Source organism: Bubalus bubalis, chromosome 2 (assembly GCF_019923935.1).
Source record: "Bubalus bubalis isolate 160015118507 breed Murrah chromosome 2, NDDB_SH_1, whole genome shotgun sequence".
NCBI lineage: Eukaryota > Metazoa > Chordata > Mammalia > Artiodactyla > Bovidae > Bubalus > Bubalus bubalis.
The window spans coordinates 149,868,267-149,895,020 of NC_059158.1; the positions used below are offsets into that span (position 1 = coordinate 149,868,267).

At 38.0% G+C, this 26,754-nt stretch overlaps 1 protein-coding gene across 7 annotated transcripts in view; it reads left to right on the top strand.

The window, feature by feature from the left end:
* Positions 1–26,754, top strand: part of UNC80 (unc-80 homolog, NALCN channel complex subunit) — a 228,877-nt gene that overhangs the window by 35,432 nt on the left and 166,691 nt on the right. For 3 of the 7 annotated variants that reach the window (XM_044937750.2, XM_006073171.4, XM_044937754.2), the window contains exons 8-14: positions 8,647–8,908; positions 9,905–10,039; positions 12,033–12,249; positions 13,189–13,329; positions 14,437–14,705; positions 15,778–16,146; positions 21,389–21,535. In XM_044937750.2, the coding sequence (XP_044793685.1) occupies positions 8,647–8,908; positions 9,905–10,039; positions 12,033–12,249; positions 13,189–13,329; positions 14,437–14,705; positions 15,778–16,146; positions 21,389–21,535 (1,540 nt within the window). Of the gene's footprint in view, positions 1–8,646; positions 8,909–9,904; positions 10,040–12,032; positions 12,250–13,188; positions 13,366–14,436; positions 14,706–15,777; positions 16,147–21,388; positions 21,536–26,754 lie in introns of all 7 variants that reach the window. The other 4 variants (XM_044937752.2, XM_044937753.2, XM_044937751.2 and 1 more) reach the window with 2 other exon arrangements.

Here is a 26,754-nt window from a genome sequence, read left to right on the forward strand (position 1 = left end):
AAATAAACTAGTACTTGAGTAACATTTAAAAATGAGGTATTTCACGTTATAATATTTGCTATAGAATGACCTGTTAACTTCATTCTTGTTTCAAATAGAGTTTCTTTAAATATTAAGCAATTGAAATGTGAATTTACTTAGCAAATTTTGATTGCCTAAGTTACAGACTCATTTTTAGTCTCTGAGAGCAGCTCTTTATCGGTGGGAGTTTTGCTGTTGTACATCTGATTATCAGTTGACCTTATCTGTTAGAAAGTAGTTCATGACTATGAGAGTCAACTGTACATTAGTAATTACTTTCAGTCAAATAAGCTTTGTGTGTAGACATAAATATAATCATCTGGCACCCTCAGGGAGACAAAACTGCCAACATATCATTCCAGTTAGTGTTTCCATGTAGGAATTGTTTTGGATGTTGACTTACAAGTACAAAAGTCATGCATTATTTGTTTCTCTAGGGTAATTGTCCTCCAATCATATTGAAATTATTTAAGAATCACCTGGAGAAATTAGGAGTATAGGATGAACAGATATAAACTACTATACGTAAAATAGATAAGCAACAAGGATTTATTGTATAACACAGGGAATTATATTCAACATCTTATAATAATCTATAATAGAAAACGGAATCATTTTGCTATACACTTGAATTTACACAATATTTTAAATCAAGTATATTTCAATAAGAAAAAAAGATTACCTGGATTAGTAGTTTGGGATAAGACTTGGGAGTTTTGCATTTTTACCAACTTCTCTTCTCTCTACCCACCTCTTTGAGGGGCAAAGGGACAGAACAGCTCTGGGGAACTCTGTGGAAAGTGATTAATAAGATCTGTGACCTTCCATGACAGCCCTAAGCAGATCTCTGGGAGAGAGGAGCCTGAGGAAGGAATTGGTGTCCTTTTTCCTTCCCATGTCCTGTGGGAGCCTCCTTCTGCAGAATTCATCCTGCAGCCAAAGGCATGGGAGCCTCCTATACAGTCTATACAGACCAATCTTTCCAGACATGGAGGTAGAGAAAGGTAGAGAGTGGATGGGGTCAGGGAGCAGGGGTTAGAGGCAAATAAGAGATATACTGCCCCCCAAATTACATAATACATATTTACATTATATATTTATATTTTATATATAATGTATATACAGAGTTGTATATAAAAATGTGTATATTATACAAGGTATATATAGTGTATAAATGTATAGACTTTCTGTATATATAAATAGTGGATTTTTAGTCCATATTGAGAAAGTTCAGGATCTTAGTTGGCTAAAATTCTCTGAAGAAACAGAGAAAAGTACACAACACTGAAGTGGTTAGGTTCGTGTATTTTCACGGGTGAATACACTAGAGTAATCAGCACCCATATAAAACAGAACATTACAAGCACCCCAGTCTGATAAATTATGTAACACTTAATTCATGTTTGTTAAATGAATATACTACCAGCATTTATTTGCCCATTCTCCTTTGGCTGACTTTGAAAATGTTCTCTAGTTTTTTATTGTAACAAAATTGCTGCAATAAACATTCTTGTGCATATATTCCTGTGTACATGAGCAAGAGTTCTTCTAAGGTAGAATTTCTGGATCATAAGGTAACGACTAAAGTTGACTGCTGCTGCTGCTGCTAAGTTTGTTGTTGCGTCAGTCGTGATGCTGTTGCGTCAGTTGTGTCCAACTCTATGCGACCCCATAGACGGCAGCCCACCAGGCTCCCCCGTCCCTGGGATTCTCCAGGCAAGAACACTGGAGTGGGTTGCCATTTCCTTCTCCAATGCATCAAAGTGAAAAGTGAAAGTGAAATCGCTCAGTCGTGTCTGACTCTTGGCGACCCCATGGACTGCAGCCTACCAGGCTCCTCCATCCTAGATACCGCCAAATTGCACCCTGAGAGAGTTTGCCAGCAGTGTATGAGTATTCCTAAGTATTTTTTGCCTCAGTAATACTCAATGAGTTTGGGTAAACTCCGGGAGTTGGTGATGGACAGGGAGGCCTGGCATGCTGCGATTCATGGGGTCGCTAAGAGTCAGACACGACTCAGTGACTGAACTGAACTGAACTGAACTGAACTGAAAACTCAGTGTCTTCAGTTTTCTGTGGTCTCACAGATTTGTTGAGTGTGAAGTGGTATCCCATTGTGGTCTAACTCTACATTTCCCTGACTGTTCATGAAGTGAAGTCTCTGTTTATTCTCTCTTAATGTTTTCTTTCTGGTTAAATTTTCTTCCATACCCTTTGCCCCATTTGAGCTATTTGTCTTCTTTATTAGGAAGAAGACTAATCCTTTGCAGGCTAAATACATTGCAATTATGTTTTACATTTTGTAAACTTTTCAGTTTGTTTATGTTTTTAATAGAAGTTTTACATTTGAAATAGTCAAATTTATCAGTACTCTCTTAAAATAGTTGGGAAAGTTATCTTCTTTGAGAATCCTTTCACTCATACTCAGTCACATCCAACTCTTTGTGGCTCCCCATTGACTGTACCCCTCCAGGCTCCTCTGCCGATGGGACTTCTCAGACAAGTATACTGGAGTGAGTGGCCATTGCTTTCTCCAGGGGATCTTCCTGACCCACGGATTGAAGCCATGTCTCCTGCGTTGGCAGGCAGATTCTTTAACACGGAGCCACCTGGGAAGCCTTTAGGATCCTGTCATACTAGGTCATAAATATTCTTAGTGTTCTTCTATTTTGTCTTTCTGAAGTCTCTAGTTCATCTAAAGTTGCCTTTTTTTTTTTTTGATACATGATGGTATGAAATAAGGATTTGGTTCTACCACATAAATAACTCAGTTTTTCTCTCACCATTTATTGAATGGCTGTTTTCCTGCAAATGTATAACTTTATTGAGTATTAGTGTCAGTGTACACGTATGTGAGAGTATGACTTTGGGTTCTCCATTCTGTTGCATTTCTCTGTTTGCCTGATTCTACCAATATCCTATTGTCTTGTTATTATAGCTTGTTTCTGATTTTTGTTATTGATTTTAATAAGTTAATTATCAGTTTTATAAAAGGTTTTCTGTATCTACTAAGAAAATCACGTGGGTATGTTCTCCTATAATTTTTTTTAGGTAGTAAATTACTTTAATAGACTTTCTAATAGTAAACCATTCTTAAATTCCTGAGGAAAATCCAACTTGTACATTGCTGGATGGAGTTTGTTAATATTTTGTTATTTTTACATTCATGCTCATAAACGTGCCTTGTGGTTTTCCTCTCCTGACTGTTGTCTGATTTCGGTAGCAAATTTACAATAGTCTCATGAACACCCCTTCTTTTTCTGTCTTTGGAACACTTTGTATAAAACTAGAAATTCCCTTTTCCTTAATGTTTAATGAAATTTGACTGTAAACTTTCTGGGCTTGATACATTTTTAAAATAAATTTTATTTACCACAATTCCATTTTTAAAGGTGGTGAGCCTATTTAGGTTTTAATTTCTTCTTGACTCAGTGCAGATGGATAAATACATATTCATCTGGGTATTCAAACTTTTAATCCCATTAATCATAGTGTTTTCCCTTAATTATGAAACCATCATCATATCTAGTTATGTCTGCTTTTACAATGATCATATCTTGATCACATCTTTTATTGTATTTCTTGATTAATTTTTATTAGTTTTGTCAAAAAATAACATTTGATTTTGTTAATCCTATTTTCCTTTGTTTACTATTTTATTAGTATATGCTCCTCTTTTACTTTCCTTTTTTCTGTACTGTTTGGGGTTTTATTACTTTTTTTTTTTAACTTATTGAAGTATTAGCTTGGCCAAAAATTTCATTCAGATTTTTCTATTCATCCTAGGGAAAAACCTGAACAAACTTTTTGGCCAACTCGGTGGATGCTTACTTCATTATTTTTTACTTCTTTACAGTTTCTTTATCCTGCTATAGTCTTGTAATACTCTAAATGCTCTTTTCATTCCACTTTATCAGTATCTCACAAGTTTTCATATGTGGAATCATTATCATTCCATGTAATATTTAAAAAATTCTCATTGCAACTTTTTATTTGACCCATGAGTTATTTCAAAGTGTATTTCTAAATTGGCTAACTGATTAGAGTTTTATCTTTTTGCTGTTAATTTCTACTGGAATTCAACTATGGTTAGAGTACTAGGTTTATGTGAGATGATGAATTTTCCATTTCTTTTGAGTCTTAATTTGTAAACATTTCAAGGTACAAGAAAACAGTGTTAAATGTAGTATTCAGATCTCTTATGGTCTTCAGTTCAGTTCAATTCAGTTGCTCAGTTGTGTCCGACTCTTTGTGACCCCATGGACTGCAGCACATCCTGCTTCCCTGTCCATCACCAACTCCCCAAGCTTGCTCAAACTCACGTCTATCAAGTCGGTGATGCCATCTAACTGAAAGGTTGTTGCTGAGCCATGAAAGATGCCGGGATTCTTGGCCTCCAGAGGAGAGAATTAAATCCAGGGCTAGTGATGAGGCTTGATTGCTCAGAGCTTTTGTGTAATAAAGTTTTATTAAAATATAAAAGAGATGGACAAAGCTTCTGACATAGACATCAGAAGGGGGCAGAAAGAGTACCCCCCTGCTAGCCTTTAATAGTATGTTATATACCTATCAGCAAGCTAGGAAAGGAAATGTCTCAAAACTTAGAGTGGCACCAGGCCCCTCATCCACAACATGCATTTTGAGATAACATTGGCACAAGGTGAGTCATCTCTGGCCATGAATCTTGAAGAAAGCAGGTTTCCAAGTAAATATATAGTTTCATAAACATAGATTAGGAGAACAATGTACGAGTAAAACATACTGGTTTGTTGAGCCCTTATCAGTTCTGAGTCTTATGGGGAACCCACTTGAAGAAAGACAGAGTCTAGGGTAAATGCATAGTTCATTAACATATCTTAAGAAAAACATTTCTATAAGTAAAATGCATTGGTTAGCTGAAGGTTTGAGAAAAGGTTAGTTCAGGTAGAACCTGGTATCGTCATGGCAACACAGAATTTTAAGAGAAACCTCCTTTTAATTTTGCATAGAGAAGGAAAAAAAATCTGACACATGTATTTTGTTTCCTCTTGCCACTTAAGAGAGAGAGAAAAAACGTCTGACACTTGCAGCGTATTTTCTCTGTTTGGAGACCCCTAGCCTTCCTTCCTGTTACCCTCTCACAACCATCTCATCCTTTGCTGTCCCCTTCTCCTCCTGCCATCAATCTTTCCCAGCATCAGGGTCTTTTCCAAGGAGTCGTTTCTTTGCATCAGGTGGCCAAAGGATTGGAGTTTCAGCTTCAACATCAGTCCTTCCAATGAATATTCAGGACTGATTTCCTTTAGGATTGACTGGTTGGATCTCCTAGTCCAAGGGACTTGCAAGAGTCTTCTCCAACACCACAGTTCAAAAGCATCAATTCCTCAGTGCTCAGCTTTCCTTATAGTCCAACTCTCACATCCATACATGACTACTGTAAAAACCATAGCTTTGGTTAGACAGACCTTTGTTGGCAAAGTAATGTCTCTGCTTTTTAATATGCTGTCTAGGTTGGTCATAGCTTTTCTTCCAAGGAGCAAGCATATTTTAATTTCATGGCTTCTGTCACCATCTGCAGTGACTTACTTATAGTCTTACTCATCTCTATATATGCTTGATCTGCTATTTGCTTGAAAAATGTGTGTTAAAGTACCACTATTATTGTTTGTTTGTTTTCCCCTTACATGTCTCTTAGCTTTTGCTTTAAGTGTTTGGTAGCACTTATTAGGCTTCCCTGGTGGCTCAGAGGATAAAGCATCTGCCTGCAATGCAGGAGACCCGGGTTTTGATCCCTGGGTTGGGAAGATCCCCTGGAGAAGGAAATGGCAACCCACTCCAGTATTCTTGCTTGGAGAATCCCATGGACAGAGGAGCCTGGTGGGCTACAGTCCACGGGGTGGCAAAGACTAGGACATGACTGAGCGACTTCACACACACGTTAAGAATTTAAGCTTCTTGGCTTAGTTTTCCTTTTAATGTTATGGTAACCATCTTTATACCTAATAATACTGTTGTAGGAAGGGAGACCCCTTCCAGGGCCTGAAACTGGGCTCTTGTCTAACACTCAGAAATGAATTGTCCGAGGAGACACATGTGCTGACAAAACAAGAGATTTTACTGGGAAAGGGCACCTGGGTGGAGAGCAGCATGGTAAGGGAACCCAGGAAAACAGTTTTGTCACATGGCCTGCAGTCTTGGATTCTATGGTGATGGGATTAGTTTCCGGGTTGTCTTTAGCCGATCATTCTAAATCAGAGTCCTTCCTGGTGGTGCATGCCTTGTTCAGCCAAGATGGATGCCAGAGAGAAGGATTCTGGGAGGTGGTCAGACATGTGGTGTCTCCTTTTGACCTTTTTCCAAACTCTTCCGGTTGGTGGAGGCTTTTTAGTTTTATGTTTTTTACCAGGACCTCCTGTCATAAAACAATTCATGCAAATGGCTACTATGGAGCCTGGCCAGGGTGGGCAGTTTCAATCAATGTGCTTCCCCTAACGATACTTTTTACCTCAAAGTTTTTTTATTATTGTTACACCAACTTCCTTTTAATTACATTTACATATCTATACCTATTCTCTCCCTTCCTAACTTTCTGTGTCCTCAAATATTAGGATTTTATTTCCTAATTAGAATGTGACTAAACCTTGTTTTGTAAATCCACTATAAACATTCTTGTCTTTTATCCCATTAATGTATTCATTATTCATTTTGATGACTGACATTTTGGATTTATATTTTCCATTTTATTTTATTTTATACTTTTTATATACTTATGTGAAGAAGAAAATGGCAACCCACTCCAGTGTTCTTGCCTGGAGAATCCCAGGGATGGAGGAGCCTGGTGGGCTGCCGTCTATGGGGTCGCACAGAGTCGGACACGACTGAAGTGACTTAGTAGTAGTATATACTTATGTATTTTATGTTTATTTTTTTCCTTCTCTGTCAATTGATTGTATTTTCTCTAATCTCCTTGTTTCTTGTTTTGGAAGGAAGTTTCTATTATATGGCTACTATTGAAAGTATAACATGGATTCTTATCTACTCAAAGTTAGAATTAAATGAAATCCCAATGTTTCAGCTCCAGTCACTCTGTGCCTTATTATATACTGTTATATACACTTATGAAAACATCACCATAATCAAGATAATGAACATATCCATCACCCTTTAAAATGTCTTTGTGCCCTTTGTAATTTTCCCCATTCTGAACCCCAGTCTTTATTCATTTACAGGCAGCCACTGATCTGCTTTCTGTAACTGTAGGTTAGTTTGCAATTTTCCAGAATTTTGTATAAGTGAAAACATACTCTTTTTACCCAGCACAATTATTGAATATAATACTTTTCTCCTTTTTATTGCTAAGTAGTATTCTGTCATATGAATATATCACAATTTGTTTTTTTACTCACCTGTTGATGTACATTGTGTTTTAAGTTTGGGACCATTACATTCTTATAAAGTCCTTTTCCACTCCATGTCAGTTAAAAAAAAAAAATAGCCAATTTTTTTTCTAGTACTATTATGGCTTTATATTTCTGCATTTAAATTTTAATCTATCTTGATTTTATTTGGTAAATAAAATATATTAATTTAAGACAGGCTAAATTAAATTTTTCCTGAGGAGTAAGTCAATTATGCCAATATTATTTATTGACTAGTATATTCTTTGAAGTAATTTGATTCTTGATCTTTATATATATTAAATATTTATAAATACTTGAATCTTTTGTAGCTCATATTTTATACCACTGAACTCTTGTTTAAAATCTTGACTAAATATTATTGTTGTATAACACAGATTAATGTCTTGCAATTTATACTCTTTACATTTCTTCTTAAACCTTTTTTGATTACTCCCAATTTTTTTTTTATCCATTCAATTAATTTCTCTGGAAATTTCATTGGAATTTGTGATATTGTGATTTATAAAAAGAAATATATAATATTTTGTCTTCATCCTTGTTTCTGTCTCAAAGTCCCTATAATCCTTAGGGTATCCTAAGTGATGAGCGGAACAATTATCTTTTACTATGTTAATAAGATGACTTTTGGACAGCATGTAAGTTTAGGGGCTTTTGTTTGTTTAGTTCTATACAGTTTCCTTGGCTCCTTTACATAACATTATCAAATTGAAATTTAAAAATCCTTATGAAGTACTACACATAAGGATTATTCCCATTTCTATCAAGGTATAAGTCAACCTGATGTATAACCTTAATATAAAAGAAACATCATAATATGAACCTCATCTGTTTCTATAGACCACCACCACCAAATTACTCACTAACTGTACTGACTACTTGACTCTCCTCCACCTGCTTGAGACTCATGACTTCTTTTTAAACTCCGTTCCTCCATAGGCACTGTTTCCTCTGACTGAAATGCTGACCCACTCTCCTGACCAATCCTCAGTTTTGCCTGGATAATTGCTACCTGACCTTCAAAACTCTCTCCAGTGTCTCTACTTCTAGGTAGTATCTAGCAAAAGTAGGATGAGTGAGACCACTTAGGAGGATGGTAGGATGAAACAAGAGACAAGTAAATGACTGAATGAACCAGTGAGAAAAGTGGAGCTATAAGCCATGTTTTGCCACCCCTTGGAATGTATGACTTCTAGTATAATCATGTGCTTTCTGCCATTGGAAACAGGGTCTCTCTCGTGATACCTCCATGCCAAAGGTCCCGCTATGCCACCTACTTTGATGTTGCTGTTCTTCGCTGCCTACTCCAGCCGCACTGGTCTGAGGAAGGCACTCAGTGGTCTCTGATGTACTATCTACAAAGACTGAGACACATGTTGGAAGAGAAGCCAGAAAAGCCCCCAGAGCCAGATATTCCTCTCCTGCCCAGACCCAGGAGTAGCTCCATGGTGGCAGCAGCTCCCTCACTAGTGAACACACATAAAACCCAGGTAAGAGCATCTCGGGTCCATTGTTTTTTCAACAAACAACTTGGCCATAACAGTCTTTTTTCCTTCTGTGTATCCAGCTCTTATTTATACCATTGCTGACTGTTTGGTTGTTGGGTTCCCCTGATACTATTATCCTTTCCTTTCCATCTTTTACTACTGGACCATTTTGCTGTTCTATTTTGCAAAATTCCATTTTGCATTTAATTTACCAGCCAAAGAAGTGCTTTCTAAATGCCTCTTTCACACACTAATCTAGAGCAAGCTTCTGTTGATCCATAATAATGGAATATGGGTCTCCTGGCTAATCAAAGTGCTAGTTAATAAAGAGTTTTTGTATTTAACTGTCAATTACCAATATTACAAAGTGCATGACACTGGTGTTTTACTGAATATGATTTAACCTCCTTTGCATAGCTCAAAATTTTCCTGTGCCTCAATGTCACCTTTCACAATATTGGCTTTTGATATATAGTCTTGCTGTTTATTATAGATGTTTGAAGGAATAAACTGAATATGTCCTGATGACATCCCCGTGAAAATCACTTTTTGATAAGTGAAAGTACTAATAGCAGCTTAAACACTTGTTCTCTTTTTCAACATGTTAAATATGTAAAGTATGATCTGCAATGTGTTGCAGTTGTTTGAGTTTATTGAAATGTGAATTGGCTGTATCTGAAATATGTCTGCATATTCTGGAAATAAACAGGAGTGATATCAGAATGAAAAGAACATATGTTCTGTTTTAGTAATAGATGATTCTGCCCAGAGTGAATAGCTCCTCTGGTGAATCATTAAATGGAAAAACACATTTTTTAAATAGAAAAAGAAATACCTACTCCCTTCTTATTTTCTTGGCTTTCCTAAATCTGGAACTTTGTGATCTCACTGTTGAAATCTCCGAAAAGAAGTTACAATTAATATGAAATATATCTCTATTGTAATATGAAATATATCTCTAAGTCCTTGACCATTAATCTATTTTTATTGTCTATTAAGGATCTCACCATGAAGTGTAATGAAGAGGAGAAATCTCTCAGTCCTGAAGCCTTTTCCAAAGTTTCATTGACGAATCTACGCAGGTCTGCCATCCCAGATCTTTCTTCAGATCTTGGCATGAACATTTTTAAGAAGGTGAGGAGAACCACTTAAAAAAAAAAAAAACAGCAACAAAAAAACAGTAGGGCATGAAATGCTTCTGATTGTGCTGCTGAGTCAGGTGGGTTGAGGAAGGACCTCAGAATAGAGGTCCACTCCCAGTTAAAGCACTGACTTGCGGTATGACCTTGGGCAGATGACCTTTCACATTCCCTCCCTGTGCATGAGTTCTTCCCATTTTACACATTATGTGGGGTTGTTACAGAGCTCCATCCTGATGATATGTGTCAAGTGCTTCTAGTAGTGTGGTCATGGAGATGGTCGTGGTAGCAGTGATGGTATCAAACATTTGTATAGCTCATCTCATTCTACCAAGCACTTCATATAAATAATTCTGATTTAATCCAATGAGACTTTTATTCTCCACAATTTGCACCTAAGAACCTGAGTCTTATTGCAGTTCTTAGAGTAATGGGATCATCATAAAACATTCATTCTTGAAGTCATCTCTTAAAACTTTTAAGGCAATAGAAAAACCAAGCTTTGTGATAACGTGGTAAATCCTTATAACTGACCTCTAGCTTTACTACCGTCACTTCTCTTTGTGAGTGACAGTGTAGGTTTCCATTCAGCAAACATTTATTGCACATCCACAAGAATCTAGAACACTAAAACTGGGAAATTAAAGGTTGAGTCTTTGTGTAAATAAAGTGACTTGGGAGTCAGTTGATTGGTTCAAATTCCACTCCTACCATTTTCTACCCATGTGATACTGGCCAAATGATATTGGTTTCTTCATTTATAAATGGGTACATAATATACTTACCTCAAAAGGTTATGATAATTGAGATTATGTGTGTAGAGTCTTTATTGGGCCTAGTTCTTAGCAAGTACTCAATAAATGTTAACTGTTATTTTCAACAATAAAATAGAAATAAGACTGCACCTTAGAAACTTTAGATAGTTTTAGAAAGGTTGAGTCCAACCTCAGAACTAGGTCTTCTAACTAAATATTTCATGCTCTTATTAATCCACTCTTCTCTCTTTTTTATAAGCAAATGGAGCTAATCAAATAGAAAATAATATGTGTAAGATAATGTATGTGTGGTGGCTTATTTTTTTCTTTTGCAAAATGACTAGTTTGTGTCAATGAAGAACACAGAATTACCAACCTATCTATAAGCTCAGAGTTTGCTATGCAACATTGATAATTTAGTAAAAGACAAATGCTGTAGTTTTTCTAAAAATGTTAATCAGTGGGGAGAAAAGAGGTTTTCAGTTCTGACTGCATATGAGAATCTCTGCAGAACTTTTAATAAATCAAGGGCCCAGGCCTGACCCTGGATCTATGAAGTCACAATTGCTGAAGATTAGGCCCAGACATTAATATATTTTAAAAACTTCAGGCAATTCTAAACTCTTAGATATACTGGATCTTGAATTTCTTTGATTGATAGGTCATAGGGTTGTACCAATGCATATTCTGAATCTTCTTTGCCTCTCCTACGAACAGAGGTATGCATCTGAAGTCATTTGGCTGAAACAGGGGATCTGTCTTGAAAAATGGAATAGAAAAAGACTGATTGGTCTACATGATGACTCAGGGTTCCTATATACTATCCCAGGGTTTCTCAAGTTTTACCAAGCATCAGAATCACCTGCAGGACTTGTTAAACATTGCTGGACTTCTTCTTTTGGCTTTCTGATCTAGTATGTCTGGGGTTGAACCTGAGACTCTGCATTTCTGACAATTTCCCAGGCACCAACGCTGGTCCAGGGGCAACACTTGGAGAAACATTCCTCAAGCCCAACCCGGCAGAAAAACCTAGGAAATATGTTATCTTTTTCTTAATTTCTTTCACTGCTTTGCACATTGTGGAAATTTCTTGCATCTCTACTGAATGACATTTGGTGACTTTCTGGGTCTCCTTTTCCTGGAACATTTCCTGAATTTTACTCCAACCCTTTGGGAAGCAAATGGTAACCTTGCCTTTGCCCTGTGCCTGACCTTCATCTCTTACCCCTGTAGTTCAAGAGCCGCAAAGAAGACAGAGAGAGGAAAGGTTCCATCCCATTCCACCACACGGGGAAGAGGCGGCCTCGGAGAATGGGAGTGCCATTCCTGCTGCATGAGGATCACCTGGATGTGTCCCCAACTCGTAGCACATTCTCCTTCGGAAGTTTCTCTGGGCTAGGAGAAGACAGACGAGGCATGGAAAAAGGAGGCTGGCAAACCACCATTTTAGGTGACCACGAGGACCTTCGAAAGTAGGGCAGAGCTTCTTTGACCTGTTTAGAAATCTGGATCTAGGGCTCCCAGGGAAATCTGTACCTTTCTCGACAGTTTAGTCGAGAAATCTGGGCCCAAATACAGCCTCCCCAGGACCCAAATACTGCTGTGTCTTCATAGACAAAGAAATGGAAATAACTGAATTATGCAAGAATCCTGTATAATTAGACAGCCCTATTTCTAATCATCCTATACAATGATTCTTTAAATTTTATTGAAGTATAATTTATATATAATAGCATGTTAATTTCTTCTCTATAGCAAAGTGACTAAGTTATATATATGTATTTATATTTTTTCATATTCTTTTAATATTTCATATTCTTTTCACATGATATCGATTAGAGTTCCCTGTACTATCCAGTATGACCTTGTTGTTTATTCATCCTATATATAATAATTTGCCTCTGCTAATCCCAAACTCCCATTACTTTCCTCCCCTACCCTGCCTTCCTCTTGGCAACTGCAAGTCTGTTCACAGCAGTATATCATTCTAGACATGGAAACATGGCCTTAGAGGGCTCTGTGCATTAACTTTGTGAATCCAAAGACAGACTTTTCTTTCACTCAGATATTAAAAAAAGATGTAAAGAAGAGAAAAGGGAGCTTTTTTTTTCTTTCTGGATGTCATATTAAGAAGACCAGCTTAAAATCAAGAGATGACAACTAGCGGGGGCCTAACAGATGGTTTCTGACATTTGGCTTAGATTGGGGCTGACCTTCTCACAGGCAGCTTCATCAATCATCTCAACCCTGAATGTTCCCAAGGGAGATTTAATTCCTGCTAGTCAGCTGTGCCTTGCAGAGTTCCTAATACCCGCTGACTGTCACTGCCGTCCTTTGGCAGAACATCTTTCAGATTTTCTAACCTTCTTGTGGTTCTCGTCCTTCTCAGGGAAATTTACCCGGCGGGGCAGTTCCGACGCAGCCACCGAGATGGAGAGCCTGAGCGCCAGGCACTCCCACTCTCATCACACGCTGGTGAGTGACCTGCCAGACCACTCCAACAGCCACGGGGAGAACATCGTCAAGGAAGGTGGGTCGGAGGCGGCCCCTGCAGGCGGGACTTCAGGTTTCTTTTCCTGTTTCCTGTTTTTTCTCCATGTTCCATCTTCATTGTAATCTGGCTCCATGTGCTTTTTGAAAACTTGCATTTGTGTATTTTATGGATGGATTATTTGTGAGCCGTTCTTAAAATTTCCTTAGTAGCAAGAGCTATGGGATAGCACACGGTGAACACCATACCTCTCAGAGGGAAAACAAGGGCAACCCATTTCATATTTGTTTTCACAAGAGCATTGACCTACAGGAAAGACTTCTAGGACATCTGACACATCCCTCTGAAGGGCTTGTCCATCTTCAGGGGAGGAAAGTCCCTACCTTCTAAGGTCACTGATTCCCCTTCCAGACAGCTGCTATTCTGTGCTTTATGTGGAGCAAATGTGTGCCTCTGGATGAAATCCAAGATGGGTTCTTAATCTGTGCTCTTCTCAACCTATGAGTATAAATTTAGTCCCTCTTTTCCCTGGACTGTACTTCAAGTACTTGATGACATTTGTTAGTTACCACCACAAATTTATTTTCCATAATTCTTAAGCAGAAGAGAAAAAAGAATCTTTCTTGTTTTCTGTTGCCTCAATATATTAAATAAAACCAAATATTTTCACAGCTACAAACTTGTGGGGAAATATTTCAACCAAATTAGTTTAACTATTGGAGAAGGAAATGGCAACCCACTCAAATATTCTTGCCTGGATAATCCCATGGACAGAGGAGCCTGGTGGGCCCCAGTTCATGGGGTCGCAAAGATTCGGACACAAATGAAGCGACTGAGCACAACACTGTGTAACTAACCAATAGGGTCTATCTTCTAACTGCATAAAAAGCACCAGTTAGACAAAAAAATTCTATCCTGGGTCTCAGGAAAGCCAGTTAAGAGTTCACATTTTCTATAGCCTTCATTGTTTGTCAGATATTATTATACATGACTTAACATCACGGGAGTTGACAATAGCCTTGAGACTCTCCATCAAATATATGCTATAGCTGTGATTGTGGTCGTGATTTAAATAGTAGGTTAAGTGTCTAACATGATCTTGTAGGTTCATATGGGAGAAGTAAGACATTGCTTTCCTTTTTCTAGTGCGATCTCAGATCTCCACTATTACAGTTGCAACCTTCAATACCACGTTGGCATCGTTCAACGTTGGCTACGCAGACTTTTTCAGCGAGCATATGCGGAAGCTCTGCAACCAGGTGCCCATCCCTGAGATGCCACACGAACCCCTGGCATGTGCAAATCTGCCTCGAAGCCTCACAGACTCCTGCATAAACTACAGCTACTTGGAAGACACAGAACATATTGATGGGACCAATAACTTTGTCCACAAGAATGGCATGCTTGATCTTTCTGTACGGAGCAAGAATTTTTCTTACTGAAGCGCAAAAGATATTGAATCTTTGGTCCAGTTTTTACAATGTTGGGTAAAATGGACATATAAGTTCTTAGAAATGTTGAGTCTTTAAGTGAAAAAGCTACACTTAAAAAAGAAAAAACCTTTTACGAGTGTATCACCCATCTTAGATGTAACTTTTCTTTTTTTTGAGCTTCACTTTAGATTTGATCTGATATTAGAATATTTTTATAATTGAAAAACATTAGTGAATCCTGAATACACTTAGTAAATATCTGTGTATTTGTGTTTGCTAAGTCCCTCATATTCTAGACCAGTAGTAAAAAATTCTGCTTGTTTTCTTTTGTTATATAGGCAACATGACTATAAACCACCCAAATAGCAAGAGAGAATGAATAGAAGTCCATTAAAACATTTAAACCTGCATTCTCAAGAATGCCTGTCTTGATTACAATTATTAGCAAATGAAAGGGTTGTTATATTTTACAAATATATTTCGCACAATTTTTTTTATTTCACATTAGGGAACCTGGCTCAGCAAATAATTTAAAATATTAAAATCAATAGAAAGACATAATTTAAACATGCAAATATTTTGCATTTAAAATTAAATGTAAATAATGATGCAATTGCAAATGTTCCTCTATTATATGTCTAAGGAAACCTTTGCTCTTCACCAATTATTGGTGGAAAGGATTATTGGCAGAGGATTAAAACACTTTGATTTTAGAAATCAGTTGAGCAAGTTTTCATTTGGGCAAGTAATTGCTCTCCCATTAATCCATTATGCTTTGTTATCTCCATTAACTGTCCATATTATGGCAACTTTAGAGTCCTTAAATGAGATAACACACTTATACATTTTTAATTCCTCGGGTGATTTGTTGATTAAGCACATATACAAGGTTCCAATGCAGCATAATAAGATCATCTGAAAATTACCTGAATTATTTATACTTATGTGCATAGAACAGCCAAAGGAAATGCAATAAATGGAATAGCCAAATCTATTTAGGAAGAGGTAATTCAAGTAACTTAATCACTCTCTGATTACTTTTGTCTTCCCCCAGGTGGTTCTGAAGGCTGTTTATCTTGTCCTTAACCATGACATCAGTTCTCGCATATGCGATGTGGCACTGAACATTGTGGAATGCTTGCTTCAGCTTGGTGTGGTGCCCTGTGTAGAGAAGAACAGAAAGAAGAGTGAAAACAAGGAAAATGGAACTGTAGAAAAAAGACCAAGTGAGGGAACTTTCCAGTTCAAAGGAGTGTCTGGAAGTTCCACCTGTGGATTTGGGGGTCCTACAGTGAGTGGAGCTGGAGATGGTGGAGGAGATGAAGGAGGAGGTGGTGATGGAGGAGGTGGAGGAGGTGATGGAGGAGGAGGTGGAGGAGGTGGAGGTGGCCCCTATGAGAAGAATGATAAGAACCAAGATAAGGTATGAATGAACCAGCTTTTCCATACTCATGAAATGTTATTCCTGATTTCTTTCCATATTTTTGCTTGCCAGCAATTTGTTGGCTCAATAGCTGCTAGTCACTAGTCCATAATAAGCAGTATGCATGCATGTATGCATGCTCAGTCACTTCAGTCATGTCCAGCTCTTTGCAACCTTATGGACTGTAGCCCACCAGGCTCCTCTGTTCGTGGGATTCTCCAGACAAGAATACTGGTGTGAGGTGCCATGCCCTCCTCCTGGGGATCTCCCACATCCAGGAATTGAACTCACATCTCCTGCATCTCCAGCATTGCAGACAGATCCTTTACTGCTGAGCCATCTGGAAGCCTCTAATAAGCAGAATAATTTTTCTGAAAAACATTAAGTTCTTTCTCTTGATTTAAGGAACGCATTTTTAGGTAGCCTGCTTCAGTCACAATTAAAGAGAAGAAAAGGGGGAATTTTTATTTAGTAAGTTGATTTGTTGGTATGAGTTTAGAAGACTAGCCTTTGTCCTCTTACAACTTGGTGTGTCACACCCAGGGGTCTTTATCGTTCTCATTAGTTATTGTTTCTGAATTTAACTTCCTTTGACTTGACCTCATTTATGATTTCAGCACTTAACATCAGCAATTAGTTTTCTAATTTGAATTTTAAAGAATTACTGCAGCTATATTGATATAATTTATGCCATTTCAATTTGAGATCTTACTTGGAAAGTAGTAAGTAATTGAAATCAAAAAAGAGATTTGAATCTCTAACAGGTGATGATCTACACATCAGGCCAAATGTTTACATGTGTAAGATTTCACGGTGCAGAGTTCTACTACCTACATATTATCTTAAATATAAATTGTTGATTTTTTTGTGGGATATCCGGTTTTTACAGCTGAAGGTGTGCAGTGTTCCTTCTTCTTTTTTCCCCTTCCTCTCTTTCTAGTCCTACATCATACCTGTTTAATTTGCATTTATCATGTTTCTTTCCTCTTGGTCTATTCTCATTTTTCCCAATATTTGTGGACTCTCATCCAATAATTCCTGCCCCGGTATTCTTAGGTTCCCGAACCTAACTTTTCCTTTAGGATTTCTTCTACTGCCTCACTCATATTTATATATCTTCCAATTCTAATAGAATCTTCTGGTACTTGATGTTTCCAACTTTTACATTCCCAAACATCACTGAGGATAATTCAAGGGTCCTCAGATCTCATTGTAGATGAAAATTATCAAAATGTTGATATTAATCACAAGGGGTTTGAACTTGGATCCTAAGATCTAAGGGATTTTTCAGTCAAAAGTTATGTAGGAATTAGTAAACAAATACAAAGTATAAGGACCACATTTATAAACACAGCAAACAGTAAGATTCTTAACTTAAAATTGTTTTACCTGTCAATCTGTGTGGCAACTCAAAGAGACGATAGATAGAACTATGTCATTTTGTTGCAAACTTCAAGGGAAAATAGGAAAAATAAAAGTTGTCAAATTTTGATAAACTCTTATTAGTAAAACTTAGATATATGCTAAATTGATGAGGCTTTGTTATGTTTGGGGCTTCCCAGGTGGTGCTAGTGGTGAAGAACAGGCCTGCCAATGAAGGAGACGAGATATAGGTTTGATCCCTTGTTATGTTTATTGAGGATTTATTAAGTTTATTATCAGTATTTTGTTTCTGTTTGGGTTTTGTTTTAGTTCTAAAATAACACCCAACTAGTATTCACATCTAATTTTTTATTAAAGAGCTACAAATGTCTTGCCTATCTAGATATTATATATAATCTAGATATTATTAATCTATTATATTATATAAATATAAATCTATTGTATGTAATCTAGATGTTATATGTAATATATAGATATTATGAACACTAGAAACTTGACAATATAAATGTTACTTTGACCAGTTACTTTTGATTAGGATGGGGTTTTACAAAGTCAGATTATGTGTTCTCCAAAACAACCACAAAAGATGCAAATGTTCTGTAGTTAGTTCTGCAAAATAATATCCTCTGTAATGCAGAGAATTTTTAAAACTGTACCCGAACGTAGGTCAAATGCATTGTACTTGTGATTCACACAGGTCTGCTCTGCCTCCAGCCCATCTGTTATTTTCAGTGGAACTGGGAGTTTATCTAATTTTGCAACCTAGTAATACCAGAAGCATGGGGGAATTGATTAATTCAGAAAAGAAGATCTAATTTCTATTTCTATATTTGCTGCAAACGAGTACTGAGAACTTGAAATGTTATTTAATATGTGTCCTGATTTCTGCCTATAGCATGCAACGTCTTTCTGAATGTCTCCTTCTGGAGGAGCTGAAATCCCAAGGACATCTGAAGATCCAAAGAAATACAGATATTTACAAAAAGCTTTGGGAGCTAGGAATTTTTTTGAGGAACATTTAATAGTTTTTAAATGTTCATAAATCAATCTTCCAAATCAGCTCTTCCCCAGGGTGACCTTTTCTGAGGCACGACTGCCTCTGGCCACAAAGGCTGTGTACTCTACAAGAGCTCTCTGCTAAAGAGGCCAGGCAGGACTGAAATCAGGGACAGTCAAGGCTGCTTCTACTAAGAGGCACCTTTTAGTAGAAGGTGCCTACTACTCACTTTTTCTAATTCATCCTCCCAGAATAGTGCCTTTTCTAACTTGCACAAAGTTGCCCCAAAGGATAGCAGTGCCCCACACCTAGAAATGGGCTTCCCTGGTAGCTCAGCTTGTAAAGAATCCACCTGCAATGTGAAAGACTCAGGTTCAATCCCTGGGTTGGGAAGATTCCCTGGAGGGAGGGCATGGCAACCTACTCCAGTATTCTTGCCTGGAGAATCCCTTGGACAGAGGAGCCTGGTGGGCTATAGTCTACGGAGTTGCAAAGAGCTGGACACAACTGACTAAGCACAGCACACCTAGAAATAATCATTAACACTGGTTTTGCTATTATTATGCACCTTACTTGTTTTGCCTCACAAACTCTGTGAGACAGATATTTTATGATTCCCCTTTTGTGAGGCGTAGGGTGTTAAGTAGCTTGCCCAAGGTTATGGAGCTAAGATTTTAATTTAAACTTAAAACACTTATGAATTGGTGAAGGAATTCACCAATTCCTACACCAGTCATACTCAGTCATGTTGGACTTTTTGTGACCCCATGGACTATAGCCTGCCAGGCTCCTCTGTCCATGGGATTCTCCAGGCAAGAATACTGGAATGGGTTGCCATTCCCTTTTCTTGGGGATCTTCCTGACCCAGGAATTGAACCTGGGTCTCCTGCATTGACAGGCAGTTTCTTTACCCTCTGAACCACCAGGGAAGCCACTCTTGAATATTTGTACATATAAATAAATAAATGTATGTATGTTCTAGGTATGTGTATATATATGTATGTATGAGTCTTCCATTTGTAAGCATCTGAGCTGCAGAGTTCCCAAGAAGCAGACTCGGACAAAGAGATGTGTGCAGGAGGTTTCATGGGGTGTCCACTCAGAATTGATACCTGTGAAATGTAAAAGAAGCAGGATGGAGCCAAGAGAGAAGCTGAATTGCAATGTAGTTGTAACAGAGACTTCAGTCCCTCACACAGGGAGCACCAGAGTTGGGATGGTTCTTCAAAGTAATCCCTGGGTAAAGTAAGGGAGCCCACCTTATTCCATGACCTCCCTCCTAGCCCTCTTTATGCCCTTGACCAATCATTGGAGGTGGATTGCTTCCAGGAGGAGAGTGTAATGTGGGTCAAGGCCGATCTCTTTAGCTAAGGGCAATGCCTGAAGAGAAACTCACCTGAGTTATCAGCCATCAATACTTCCAGCCTTGACTCATGGCAGGAAGAGAAGGGGACGACAGAGGATGAGATGGTTGAATGGCATCACCGACTCAATGGACATGAGTTTGGGTAAACTCCAGGAGTTGTTGATGGACAGGGAGGCCTGGCGTGCTGCGGTTCATGGGGTCGGAAAGAGTTGGACACGACTGAGCGACTGAACTGAACTGAACTAAATACTTACAACTGCTCAGAGAATGAATGTTCAGTTCTGAAGGGAGGTGTTTCTGGGCATCACAGCCACTACCTGAGGCTTTGGTTAGAAAAAAAAAAAAATGACCCAATTACATAACATTAGGGGAGCAGAGAGAGTGTCTTGTCACATAATGAACAGCACATGATGTCTAGATAACTCTCATACCTGACACACCCTCCCTGCAGTTGAGTATTCTTTCTATGTGGATGGCCCCAAAGTTTATGTATCAACCTGAGCATATGACTATGGAAAAGCCCTTCACGATTTACAGATCAAGCCTTATTCATTATTTTATATTTGTCTCAGTAAACTGATGAAGTAGGAAGGGAAGCTATTAAGATTCTCATTCACAAGTGGGGAAACTAAAGCACAAAGAGATTCGTTCATTTATCTAACGTCATGTGCAATTAAGGAGCGCGAGCTGGGCTCTCAGGTGGCTGTGCTGACAGCAGAGAGTCACTAGAAGGACCGAGGAAGGTTGAAGCTTCCTGAAGGTTATGGTGCAGATCTGCATCATTCCTTAGCAACAGCTTCCTTATGCTTCTCTGGAAACAATTCAAGGATTTTCTGGAAGCTATGTTCTCCACTTAAAGCAAGGATTACATGAGTCAAAAGAGAGGATAATAACAGTTCATCTCAGGGGGACTTCCTATTTAACCTCAAATGAAGAACCCATGCTGAATATTTACAAAAATTTTTTTATTCTCACTTTGTTTATACATGAGTATTACAATACAGCTAAAGCAAAAAAAAAAAAAAAATCCTTCGAAAATGTCAGAAAATGCCACATGATTTCAAAGTTTCAGACTTTGATCAGTTCCAGAAATTTAGCAAAAATCCTTGCCTAGTGATACTATCGGAAAACTGCTGGTAAAGGTACCTTCTGGAAAAAGCTGTTTGCCTTCATCATTGATAGTCCACACTGTCTCCCTCTAGACAGTCATTCTGATCACCTGTCAAGCATGTGAAAGCATGTCTTCTACTGAAGAGGTCTACATCCATATTCTGTAGCACTAGAGGGTATTCAAATATTTTTCTTTCTTGTAAATCATGTTCTAGATTTTCTAAAAAATTAACCTACCTGTTGAGCCCTTGACAATTCTATTTCCCAAACTGCAGGGGCTCACTGTAAAACATATAAACTTGGTTTAATAATAAAATAGAGTCTCGGTAGCAGAAGAAACTAAGTAACTAAATAAACAGCATCCTCTCTCTCATTCTGGGTGCTAGGATGAAAGTATACCTGTAAGCAACCATAGGCTTGCTCTAACCATGCTCATCAAAATCGTGAAGTCCCTGGGATGTGCCTATGGTTGTGGAGAAGGACACCGAGGGCTCTCTGGAGATCGTCTGAGACACCAGGTATTCCGGGAGAATGTAAGAGAATTAAAGTAGATTCCATTTCCTCTTCCTCTTCCCTCCTTTCAAATTAAGAATGAGTCCTTTGACAATGAGGGTCAGTGTTCCCTGAAAAAATATTTTGTTTTGTGAGGGTAATTAATGCTGTCATAAGGTGGGAGAATTCCCACAAGATAATCTCAAGACATCTAAAACCCAGGCTTAGAAAAGTTTAATTGGGAAAATAACTTCTGCCTCCTGCCTAGGGCAGGCCAACTCCCAGTTGGTAAAAGGATGTATAATTGGAACGTGAATTATAGTTTGAAAGAACATTGCAAAAATGAATATATTTAGCAAACTTCTGATGGTCTGTGACAAATGACTTTTTAATCACCTGCCTGGGTACTATGGAAGCATATTTTATATTAGAAAAAGGGATCCACCTTTCAGATTGAGTTTGTTGTTTTTAGATATGGAAAATGGCCCTTATTGGGACAAAACAGGACTACAAAAGTAACCATTTTCTGGCTGCTGTGTTTGACAATGAACCTTGACTGCTAAATATTGGGTTGGACAAAAATTTCCTTCAGATTTTTTCATAACACCTTAAGGAAAATTCAAATGAACTTTTTTGCCAACCCAATATTTACGAGCACATCCCTTTGAACTGTGTGAAACTTGAAACTCTGCCCTGAGGTTTGCAAAAAAATAATTCTTGTAATGGAACATGGAAATGTAACTCTAGCTCATTTTCACTTGCCTCTGCTGATGACTATTTTCCCTTCAGACTTTGCAATAACCCACCTCTACAACAACTTCAAGCTGGAACAGTTGCCTCATACATATTTTGAACTGAAATCATAAGAAAATAGTCCCCGACAAATAAGAGTTTGATGCAAATTTGAGTCTAGGAAACCCTTTGGCATATCTTAGCAGAGTTTTAGGGTCATGTCAAAATCCAATGCCAGCCATTTTTCTTTGGTATTAGGTTTTGTCATGAAATGTTCACACAGTATCAGCATGCTGGCTTTCTTTCTTAATCTGTCATCTACCTACCTACCCATTTATATATCATTCTCTTTCTTTTCTATTCTATTGTGTCATATTAGTTTATTATTTGTATGTGGGGGGGGGTTATTCATAGTAATTACTTTCTCTAAATTCTGAAACTTGAAAACTTTGACCAAGATCTAGATTTTGGGGCCCCAAATTTTAAGAAATCAAAATAATAAATAATAAGGCAGTAGAAACTGACATTACCTCCATCTTTGCACATATGTTTATGATTTGGGGTCTTTGATTTTTATTCTATCACAGTATGAATAAATGCCTTCAAGGCTAAAATTACATCACATCTCATGCAGAAAACTAATTCTATGAAATGAAATACCAAAATATAAAAATAAGCATCATGCTGTAGTTGGAATTATAAACTGGTTCTGATATCAGGACCTATCTTTCTATACGTGGAGAAGGTTAGGGCTAGTTGGATCAGAAGCCACTTGAGAGATTATTGTTACTGCTTAGTCACGATGTTTTCTTCTCTCTAGAGTACTGAGTGTTTCCTATCAGGACATCCAGTTTTCTACTTGCCTTCTCAACTGTTGATTTATATGGCAGTACCTCCATTTTCTTGTAGCCCAGTTTTATACTCATTATCAGGATTATACTTACTTATCCATGCTTAGTAAACACATAGTCCATGAGATAGAAATTTGAGAAATCTACCCTGGGAATGTGTATTTCAAGAAGCTAAATATTTCCAGAATAGCATTGTGATAATAATTTGGTTTATTAAAAAAATAAAAGTATAGTGGACTTCAACTGGTAGAGGTAAGAAATATTCTTATGCATTAAAAGCTAAGTAACTACTGAAAATCCAATGCTATTCATCAAAGTGCCTAGTAATTCCAGGGAGTTTCTTAGAATAGTTTAATCATTAGCTTGTAGTCCCAAATTATTGAAATGGAATTCACTCTTTATATCTCTTGGAGAAGTTCAGAATATTCATTCAGAATCAAAATACTTATAGTTTGATATTCTGATTCTTGCTGAGACTTTCAGTTGAATTGAAATGGCCTCTAAAGAAGAGATTTGAAACTATGCCTTTTTTGGTGTATTTTATAGAGAAGTACTTTAAAACTTCATTTTATAGCAAGCAGCATTAATTTTATAAGAAAAAAAAATTGCTTGAGATCTAGCAACCAGTAGCCTCTCTGGAATTCAGTTCAGTTCAGTTCAGTCGCTCAGTCATGTCCAACTCTTTGCAACCCCATGGACTGCAGCATGACAGGCTTCCCTCTCCATCACCAACTCCTGGAACTTGTTCAAACTCATGTCCATCCAACCATGTCATCCTCTTTTGTCCCCTTCTCCTCCTGCCTTCAAACTTTCCCAGCATCAGGGTCTTTTCCAATGAGTCAGTTCTTCGTATCAGGTGGCCAAAGTATTGGAGCCTCAGCATCAGTCCTTCCAATGAATATTTGGGACTGATTTCCTTTAGAATTGACTGGCTTGATCAACCAGTAGCCTCTGGAATAAAAAACACCCAATTTCTCGACCTAGTAAAGGAAAAATGAAAGGAAAAAAAATCATCTTGACTTTGTGATATAGATAGAAAGACTACGACAAGGTCACAACAAGAAACCATTGCTAATTACAAGTTTCAGCCTTTTATAATCTTTCTTTTTCCTCTCAAGAGTTCTAAGAATTTTTCTCTGGTCCTTGATTTGTCAAAATGGTGATGTAACTTAAATTATCCTCTGGCCCACCATTAAGGACCCAAATCTCATGAATTGCTGTCCTTGCTTCTGCCTGGTTGTCCAAAATTCTCCATTAAGGTTATGGAGTCCTCACTAAGTCCTCACTCTTAGTCCTCACTAAGCCAACTCTTCTTTCTTGATTGTAGATTTTCTTCCTCAACCCAGTTTAGTTGAGTTCAGTCAATCAGTCATGTCCAACTGTTTGCGACCCCATGGACTACAGCAGGCCAGGCCTCCCTGTCCATCACTAACTCCCGGAGTTTACTTAAACTCAGGTCCACTGAGTCAGTGATGCCATCCAACCATCTCATCCTCTGTCATCCCCTTCTTCTCCTGCCTTCAATCTTTCCCAGCATCAGGGTCTTTTCAAATGAGTCAGTTCTTTGTATCAGGTGGCCAAAGTATTGGAGTTTCAGCTTCAGCATCAGTCCTTCCAATGAATATTCAGGACTGATTTCCTTTAGGATGGACTGGTTCGATCTCCTTGCTGTCCAAGGGACTCTCAAGAGTCTCCTCCAATACCACAGTTCAGAAGCATCAATTCTTTGGCACTCAGTTTTCTTTATAGTCCAACTCTAACATCCATATGTGACTATTGGAAAAACCATAGCCTTGACTAGATGGACCTTTGTTGGCAAAAGTAATATCTCTGCTTTTTAATATGCTGTCTAGGTTGGTCATAGGTTTTCTTCTAAGGAGCAAGTGTCTTTTAATTTCATGGCTGCAGTCACCATCTGCAGTGATTTTGGAGCCCCCAAAAATAAAGTCAGCCACTGTTTCCACTGTTTCCCCATCTATTTGCCATGAGGTGATGGGACCAGATGCCATGATCTTAGTTTTCTGAATGTTGAGTTTTAAGACAACTTTTTCACTCTCCTCTTTCACTTTCATCAAGAGGCTCTTTAGTTGTTCTTCACTTTCTACCATAAGGGTGATATCATTTGCATATCTGAGATTATTGATATTTTTTCCAGTAATCTTAATTCCAACTTGTGCTTCATTCAGCCCAGCATTTCTCTTGATGTACTCTGCATATAAGTTAAATAAGTAGGGTGACAATATACAGCTTTGACATACTCCTTTCCCTATTTGGAACCAGTCTGTTGTTCTATGTCCAGTTCTAACTGTTGCTTCTTGACCTTCATGCAGATTTCTCAGGAGGCAGGTCAAGTGATTTGGTATTCCCATCTCTTTAAGAGTTTTCCACAGTTTCAATTCACAGTATCATTTTCCCATTTCTTTCCATTGGTAAGGACATTCTTTTTTAAGATGATCTTGCCTTCCACAAGATATCAACTAATCTCCATTATGTCAACCCACTTCCTTTTGGTAATGGGTGGTATCTAAATACATTTTCTCCAACAACCACTATCTAAACTAGCCATGAGGCTACTATCAATATATTATGAGAAGTGTAACCACTCTGAGGAGGCAAGACCCTAGCTTCTAATTTTGGCTCTGCTGTGAAACTTGGTGTATCATTTGGACAAAGTCCTTGATTTCTTTGAGTCTCAATTTCCTCCACTGTAACATAGGGAAACTCTTCAAGTCATAGAGAAGTGTGAAAGTCAAATGTTTGTATTTACAATCCAGAAGCATATTTTAAACAGCAAAGCACTGCACAAGTATGATTTTTCTCTCAAAGGTAGAAGGAGACTAGGGGGCCCCCTGAGGGTCCCAGATAGCATTGGGGTGTCCTGTCTGTGACCTTCTCCAGCCAATGATTGTAACTTTGTTTGTTCTGATAGTGCAAATTACTCCCTTTTCCTTTGCTAGATGACAAAATTATTTGCTGGATCATAAGAAATACATTTTTGTGTAGCAGAGCCTAATGCATGGTCAATTGGTTTTCATATCCTTAAGGCCAACTTCTATTAAATACCAAACTTCCATATTCAAAAGCAGACACATAAATAAACAAACTAGACTTGCTTTATTTTATGTCTCTTTCATGTCTCAAGGGTCTTTCCCTCCTGACCACATAAGAGAATGGATAAACACGTCCTAGAGCCCCCTCATGCCATCCATTGTTTTAAGTCACTTCAGTCATGTCTGACTCTTTATGACCATTTGGGCTGTAGCCTACCAGCCTCCTCTGCCCATGGGATTCTCCAGGCAAAAATACTAGAGTGGGTTGCCATGCCCTCTTCCTGACCCAGGGATCAAACCTGTGTCTCTATGTCCCCTGCATTGGCAGGCAGACTCTTTACCACTAGCACCACTTGGGAAGCCTCATGCCCTCTATTAAATCTATTTAAATTCAAAGTAGCTGAGTGTGGAGGAGGTTGGCTTCTTCTCCCTGCATAAAGCCTCTGAAGTTTCTAATCCTTGATTACCAATCCTATCACCTACGTCAATATTAAATTTTTTTTCACTGATATCTTAAAATCTTGATCTTGGCAAAAATACTGAGCTGTTCCTGGGGCAGCATTAGCCTTTAGTTTGGGGTTTTTCCTGAGGAGAAGCCCTTCTCAAAGTCTTCTCCCCAGCCTGCCT